The following is an 8,313-nucleotide window of genomic DNA, read 5'->3' as shown; positions in this document are numbered from 1 at the left end:
TAACATAACTTAAATTTTGGAATACTTGATGATGTAGAATGTTTGTTTACTTATCTAATCTGCAACTTTTAACAAGTTTCTAGTCATTAAACTTTCTTGGAGACATGAAAAACCTTTATTAGTAGCTTTTGAGTTCTTGATTTTCGCCTCAAACATTGCTTTGACAGTATTCACACTACGAGGAGACCCATAAGCAAATGATTTAAAACAAGATCATTTTCATTTTTTAGCAGCCAATTCAGTTGGCGACAAGCGGCTTTCTCCGCGGCAATAAAACAAAACATCCCAAATACAAATCCTTTGTTTCAAAATGCACTGTTCCCCGTTTATAAAACTCATCACTTCTAGCTATGTTTTGAAAACAAAATACATAAGAAGGTGGAGTAGCACTGGCGCTACCCGTCGTTTCCGTTGAATAAATACAGCCACAGCAAAAAGGTTTGTACCTAGGACAAAGTGCGCATCAACCGTAGGTAGAATCTTCGCAGGTATCTCCTCACATTGACGCCGGTTGATTTTAAACTTTCCACATAAATAGATTTCGACGGACGTATTTCCCCAGTATTTCATCAATGACAGTAACTGGAAAAACACAACATTTATTGATCTTCGGTGATTGATGTACTGCAAGGCAGAGCAAGTTGAAAATGGCTCAGAAACCGTTCGTTGTAATCACCGAGCAACCGCAATCGAAAGCCTTGCGGTTTCGTTACGAGTGCGAAGGACGATCAGCTGGTTCGATTCCGGGGGTGAGTAGTACTGCAGAGCAGAAGACATTTCCCACAATCGAAATCCGCGGATACAAGGGTCGAGTGGTTGTGGTAGTTTCGTGCGTCACCAAGGATCCACCCTATCGGCCCCACCCGCATAATCTCGTCGGCAAGGAGGGTTGCAAAAAAGGCGTCTGCACGGTGGAAATCAACAGCAACAGCATGAGTTATACGTTCAGTAATTTGGGCATTCAGTGTGTGAAGAAAAAGGATATCAAGGATGCACTTCGATTGCGAGAGGAGATTCGGGTGGATCCTTTCAAGACCGGTTATGGCCATGGAAGGCAACCGGCGTCGATTGATCTTAATGCGGTGAGGCTCTGTTTCCAGACATTTTTGGAAGGACAACAGCGAGGACATTACACGGAGCCTCTAGTGCCGGTGGTTTCCGACATAATCTACGACAAGAAAGCCATGTCCGATTTGGTGATATGCAAGCTTAGTCACGTAGCAGCAACGATGGCTGGTGGAAAGGAAGTCATCCTGCTGTGTGAGAAGGTAGCCAAAGAAGATATAGCCGTTCGTTTTTACGAGGAACATCAAGGCAACATTTTGTGGGAAGATCAAGGTGAGTTTCAACACTCTAATGTGCACAAACAGGTGGCAATAAGTTTTCGAACGCCACGGTATCGATCACTAGACACCGAGCGATCCGTGATGGTAAACATTCAGCTAAGGAGACCATCGGATGGTGCGACCAGTGAACCGGTTCCTTTCGAGTTGATTCCGGTGGATTCCGACAATTTTTGCAAGAAACGAAAACGGTCCCAGTTCAGCAGTTATGAAATAACCGATCCATCTGATCAGCGGATGAAACCACCGGGACCATCTATCAAGCCGGAACCACAAGATTCACACCTCCAGCAGTACTTCACCACTCAAGTCACTTATCGTAATCCGGCCCAGTCTCCTCAAGGCAGTACAACGCCAATGGCAGCTGCTTCACCATACGATGGTGCGATCGGATATCAACCGGGCCCAAGCAATGATTACTACATGACTAATCAACGGTATCAGTACAACAACTTTTCAGTTGCCACCGGTGCTGCCAATGGCATGACAATGTATCAGCAGCAGCAGCAGCAACAACAACAACAGATGCATCAGCAAAATCACTACCAGCAATCGGGAGTACAGTTCGGTATGAACAATCTGGGCAATGGCGGTGCTCTGTCTGTGAACAATCAGCCTGGATTCAACTCGATTCCTCAGCACGTGCCAGATAACTTTGACTGCCTGCTGGACATGGAATTGGGTAGGGCGTTTCCGCTGAATTCGTCAGAGATCAAAACCATGATGGGAAACATTGCCGGCCAGAATCGGATGCTGCATGACGAGGAGAATCTTTCGAACAGCTTTACCAAGCTGACGACGAATAACATGAATGATTTGAATAAGTGATTTCGGGGATTGCATTTTTGTTCAATTAAAGATTCCTTATTATTTGTAGGTGAGAGCACTGTGAATATGTGATATAATGTTATTTTGGTTATTTAATGAAATATTTAGATAAGCTGTATTTATGAAATATACTTCCTGAAACAGTACATTATTGAACTGGTTTTTCGTTTTTTGAATGGTGATGACGGGAACGTGTTTAGGCATACATTCAATTTACAAGATTCTAGGACAAATATTTTGATTTCAGAATTACTCAATATTTTGACATCTCGTTCAAAGAAACAAAAGAAAACTCAACTTTAAGTAAATTTAAAAGATTGTAAGACTATTTATGATAAACATTCTGATTGATGACAATTATTTTCATTCAAAGTGTTTTTATGTTACTTCATTCGCGAAGTTATCGATTTTCAGAGTTGGTTGGAAATGCTAACATAAAGCTTTAGTGTGATAATTTATTAGCTAGAGAATGATCTTTTAGAAGAGAGTAGGTGGATAGTTCCGTTAGAGTACGGCAGTATGAAAATTGAATAGAAGTTGAAAATGAGCGAAGGGCCATTAATGCGACAGTTTTTAAAGATAGACGCACTTTTGCCTAACCCGTACGATGTACGCGGAGACTTGAAGTATGTCTCCAAGTCTACAGGCAAGACTTCGCGTATGAAGTAACATAAAAACACTTTGAATGTAACAACTCAAGGCGGGAGTAGCCGTCAACAATGCTGATGATGGTACAGCACGCAACAACCACCCTACTGCCTTCTCTCTGAGATGACCAAGTTGGTCATGACGAGAGGAGCAACACAATAGTTGGCTAAAGAAGAATTGCATTATAACACACCATCGACTGGAAATGCTCTCGCAACGTGGCGCTTTAGGTAGTGATGAAAACGTCGCTAGAACTATTCCACAGCCGCAGTCAGTTTATGAGCAAAAGAGGGACGCACATTTTTTTGCCTGTAGACTTGGAGACATACTTGATCAACTCGGTAGCGTGAAATGAAATACAAGTTTTACGTGAATGAATGTTTCCATCACTATTAAAATTCAGAATTTTAATCAGTGCAGGCTCAACTTTTCAGCCAATTGAATTCAACTGACTTGATCAATTGACTTGCCCTGTCTAAACCCAGCTTAAGAGAAATTTGTTTTTGCGTGTACAGTTTCATAAAGGCTTAAAAAAGTACAGTGCAAGTGCTCATAAGAGATAAAATAGCCCATAAGAGATAAAATAGCCCATAAGAAAAACTAAGATTTCGAATTGATCATGGTAGTCTAAATCGTTGTTATCAAATGCATATTTAAACAAAATAAAGTAGTGTTCGCTATAATTCAATTCATGTTCACATTCTTGGAGGTGAGCAAGGCTCTGTGCCAGCGTTGTTTTCCGTAACGATCCTTACAGTGATGTAAAGGATTATGTGTCTTACCAAAAAAAGTCATTCACGAAAATCAATTCCATTACCCAACACAATACGGTCTGCTTATTCTGCGGAATCTCCTTGTTCTGCAAGTAAACAAACATAACCACCGTGCTGATTTATGCTCATCAAGGTCCGTAAATCAGAAAGCCATAAATAATAGCCCATTTCATCGGCAGAAGGTTCGGCATGTTTTGTCCGTGTAGCACGCCGGCAAAGGAACCATGTCGTGGCGAATCCATGAAAATAACATCAACACGCGTTTGTACCGATTTTCCCCAGCACAAAAGGCGAATGCCAATGTTCGCTAAAGTGGCTTGAGAGTGTGGTTAAATGGTATCCTTGAACGATGAAATTTCTCCAATCCTCCGAACTGAAGTACCGACCACGGCCCAGTGAATCTTCTCCGCGACATCCATGGCTTCATTGTTCGATAACTCTCCAACAGTTGTCGTACGCTGTGTCTCAATGGATCGGTTATTCATCGTGCGCTAGGGTTCTTGTTGCTGCGAAAAAATAATGTCATTTAGCGAGTAAATCCATCAACATTCAATTTTTATCCTACCCCGAAACGAACTCATCCATCAAGGCCAAATTGGATCTATATTTCTTCGTCCCATATCATCGCAGGGACCACCCTTCCAGCGCTTTTGCATATTCATAAACGACCCCGTCTATCGTAGACGAATTTTATTATATAAGAATAATTTTTTACAGTCAATTTCCATTTCTCTCGCAGACGATTTTCCCGTGTTGCTCTTTGCGGTCTTCCTTCCTTGCCGCCAACCGATGAAGGCATCAACGGTGGGCCGGCCGGCTCTCCGCCTTTCTCCCTCTTACCGCCTGGCAACACGTTCCACTTCCTTGTTTGCTCACGGTTCCGCGAGCGATTTTTCCGTGGCAATACATTTTTTTATTGGCAGCTTGGAAGGTATCTCTCACAGCCATAGTGCAGACAACCGCTACAACCAGACCATACCGTCGTCGTCGATCTCAAAGTGTGTCAAGGGCAGGTTGATCACCGTTCGACCGTCTGTCCACCGTCTCGTGAGATCGCACGATCTTATGTTTTATGCTAAAGCGTGGTCCTGGGTCGTATCGGATATTATTAATGGAACCCTTTTCCTTCGTATCTAGGGGAGCTCAGTATTGCGGAGGTGGGTGCAGAGATATCGCGTTTTTGTTTTAAACCGAGCATAAATCAGTTCATCACCTGTGTGTTTTGCCTGTGTGTGTGGCGGGCGCCCGCGTTCATACCCATATTCCTACCAAATGAAACAGAATCGCAACGAAATTGAAGGTTTTGCGGGTAATTACGTCACCATCCTGGATACCAGTGCGCTCCAAACAAAGCCGAAAGCCGGCTACCTTGGAGCTTGTCATGGCGAAAACAATGTGTACTTTCCATTGATGGGTTTTACGGACGTTGTGTTATTGGTAATGCGGTTTGCTCGTGGGTAGTAATTTGAAATGTTTGGCACCATCAAAAACAAACTTTCACTTCCACCTTCGCTGCATGGGTTCGTATTTCGTTCCTAGGGGTGGTATCCAACCAAGCGAGTCCAGGAGAGTAATACGTAGCTGCACGGTTGATGGCGGTGGAGGAACCACAGAACTTTATGACTCATTTATGAGATTCCTAAGAATGGTATAATATACACAGCTTTACACTCAATTCTTGAACAAAATGTGTTTCAGATGTTTAGAAAGGTCTTGGCAATACCTTTCAGAAAGTGCATACCCCATTTTGACGCATTTAGGCACATTCTAGTTGCCTTAAAAATAATTTCAATATACTAAAACTAGTGATTGAGTTACGAAATAACGTTTGGAAACAAGTCAAGAATATTTTATAGTATAAAGTTTTAGTTTTCATCGTTTAGGATAAGAAACAATGATTCCAATAAATTTATTTATTGAATTCTTTGGAAAATCAAAGTGTCCGTTACATGTACGGTAAAGTTCTGAGAAATTTCATGCAATGTAGCAAATATTGTATTATTATTATTATTTATCTTTATTAGGGAGGCTTTCAGCCTTGGGCTGGTTCGCCTCCAAAAAGCAAATATTGTATACAAAAACCCATTGTTGTAAACTAAATTGTTTACAAGTTGCTCGGTTGTGTGAAATGAAATACAAGTTTACGCGAATGAATGTTTACATCACTATTAAAATTCGGAATTTTTATCTGTGTACTCATAAATGATGCACATGAAAAAAATAATTAATTTTCATTGGGTCTATAATTTATCAAAGTTTGAATCATCAATGCTATGCACACAATTCAAAGCTCGTAAATAAATTTTGCATTTGGGGCTAAAATATATCTGATCATGGTGAGTTTTGTAGAACAACTTCAACATAAAAAAAATCGCAAGTTTGATATTTGCACACATGTAAGAATAGGCTTTTCCCTATTTATTTATTTATTTATTTATTTATTATGACTGAACATCAACAGGCGTTATTTGCCCCAATGATGTAACTTAAACTAAACATGAAAAGTACTAAAACAAAACATCAATAAGTACATAGATAGTCATCTCGTAAAAAAAGGAACATTACTAAACAAACTAAACTGGTCTAGAAAAAACGAACTAAACCTCCGGTGAAGCAGCTGGCGAGTCAGGTCAAAATCAAACAGTGCGGAGACCCTATTGAAGAGTCTCTTTTCTACCGACGCCAGGAAGGCAGCTCCCGCACCTGGATCCTACCTATCGACCCATCAACTCATGAACCGGGGACCAACGGCTTTACTTCACTTCCGAAGGAAGGCGTGATTAGAGATGTTATGCCTCAGAGCATCCCGGAGGCGCCGACTGGAATTGAACCCAGGCCTGCTGGGGTGAGAGACAATCACGCTTACCACTAAACCACCGGCGCCGCTGAAGAGTCTCTGTAAACCACCGATTGCACCGAACATGCTATAATTAGTTCGCTGTATGGGCAGGTGCAGCATTGAATTATTCCGTAGGGCTCGGGGTTGAACATTGATGTCAATTTGCTCAAGGAGGACAGGGCAATCGGTGCACCCTTGCAAAATATCCGCAATTAGCAATGCCCTTGCTGTATCTCTTCGGACCGACAGACGCTCCAGATGGATCAGTTGCAAACTACTTTCGTAGCTAGGCAATCGGAAGGGATCCGTCCACGGCAGTTTACGTAGCGCATATCTCAGGAACCGTCGCTGAACAAACTCAACTCTTTCGACACCGTTGTTGTAGTGAGGAGTCCAGACAACCGAGCAGTATTCTAATATGGAGCGAGACAATGAACAGTACAACGATTTAAGGCAGTAGGTATCCGTGAAGTCTTTGGCAATCCTGAAGATAAACCCTAGAATTCTGGAAGCATTGTCGACGGCGTGCGAGATGTGCTGCTTGAAAGAGAGTTTTGTATCCAGAATCACGCCTTGGTCCTCAATTTGGCTGACACGCTCAATTTCAGTGCCTAACAAAACATACTTGAACATAATAGTCTCTTTCTTGCGCGAAAAAGAGATAACCGAGCATTTGGACGGGTTAACCTCCATACGATTCAGAATACACCAATCAGCAAAAGCATTCAGCTGACGTTGAAGTAAGCAACAGTCTTCAATTGAGTGAATTCGGAGGTAGAGTTTAAGGTCATCTGCGTAAGATAATCGTGGTTCCTCAATTACCAGATTCACGTCGTTGAAATAAATCAGGAAAATCAGCGGTCCCAGGTGACTACCCTGAGGTATGCCGGATGTGGCAGCGAACGTACGGGACTGGTGATCACCAATGACAACAGTAAGATAGCGATCGGTGAGGTACGACTGAAACCATTGCAAAAGGCAGCTGTGGATACCAAGCCTGTCCAGTTTAGCGATTGATATGCGGTGATTCAATTTATCGAAGGCAGCTCAGATAAGTCAGTATAAATGACATCCGTCTGAGAACGATCCGACATACTCATACAGCAATTCCATAGAAAAAAGTTATAGTGGGTCTCAGAATTTCATGAAAATTGGTATAGTTCTATTGCTTATATTAGACTCGTATTTTTTACATAACATATCCAAAAATTAGCGATGTCGGAGAAGCAGTTTTGGAGATACATTTTTTTTAAATAAAAAATTATTGATCCGCAATATATGCACCACACGTGTATGGAAACGATGAAGACGCAAGGTAGTTCACAATGCGTCTCCATCGAGTCACAGCAGCTGTGACTAATGAAATCTATGAGTAACTTACAAGCTGGGTGCAACATTCAGTTCAGCCTGGAGGCTGTCCATAAACCACGTAGACCAATTTTTAAACATTGCAGATCCTACCTCCCCCCTCGTATACTTTACTCAAATTTTAAAATATTTTTACCGAGCGTATACTGTGGCTGGACTCCCCTCCCCCATTGAAGTCTTCGTGGCTTTAAAACAGGCCCCAGTTTGACATTATTAATTTTGGTATCAAAATTCTGGGAGAAGTACTTAAATGCTACAAATAATGACGAGGTCGAAGAAAAATAAGTAAAACATGAAGTATTTATTTTCTTTAATTACAATTTCACACATTTTTCTTCCGTTGAAAATGAATACCGTTTGACAATAATATACTTTTCGTTCTGAGGCTTAAAACTATGGAATGACTGTGTCCCCGAAATTTGGTTCACATGTATATAACGGTTTTTCAATTTTCTTTCCATTTTATTGCAATCGGATTCCGAAAAAAACTGATAGTGTATTTTTGAATCTGGCT

General features: G+C 41.5%; 1 protein-coding gene across 1 annotated transcript; it reads left to right on the top strand.

Moving 5' to 3' along the window:
* Positions 1–647: 647 nt before the first annotated feature.
* Positions 648–2,171, top strand: LOC135706643 (embryonic polarity protein dorsal-like). Its single transcript, XM_065228288.1, has one exon. It carries the CDS (start codon positions 648–650, stop codon positions 2,169–2,171), a length of 1,524 nt encoding a protein of 507 aa, XP_065084360.1.
* The last annotated feature ends 6,142 nt before the right edge of the window (positions 2,172–8,313 follow it).

Source organism: Ochlerotatus camptorhynchus, unplaced genomic scaffold (assembly GCF_037179485.1).
Source record: "Ochlerotatus camptorhynchus isolate MF236.1 unplaced genomic scaffold, CSIRO-AGI_Acam_v1.1 ptg000284l, whole genome shotgun sequence".
Lineage (NCBI taxonomy): Eukaryota > Metazoa > Arthropoda > Insecta > Diptera > Culicidae > Ochlerotatus > Ochlerotatus camptorhynchus.
The sequence above is the reverse complement of the archived record's forward strand: the minus strand, read 5'-3'. Positions and strand labels throughout refer to the sequence as shown.

Coding starts and splice junctions, on each gene's coding strand:
- LOC135706643 (XM_065228288.1), top strand. CDS start 648: ATGGCTCAGAAACCGTTCGTTGTAATCACCGAGCAACCGCAATCGAAA.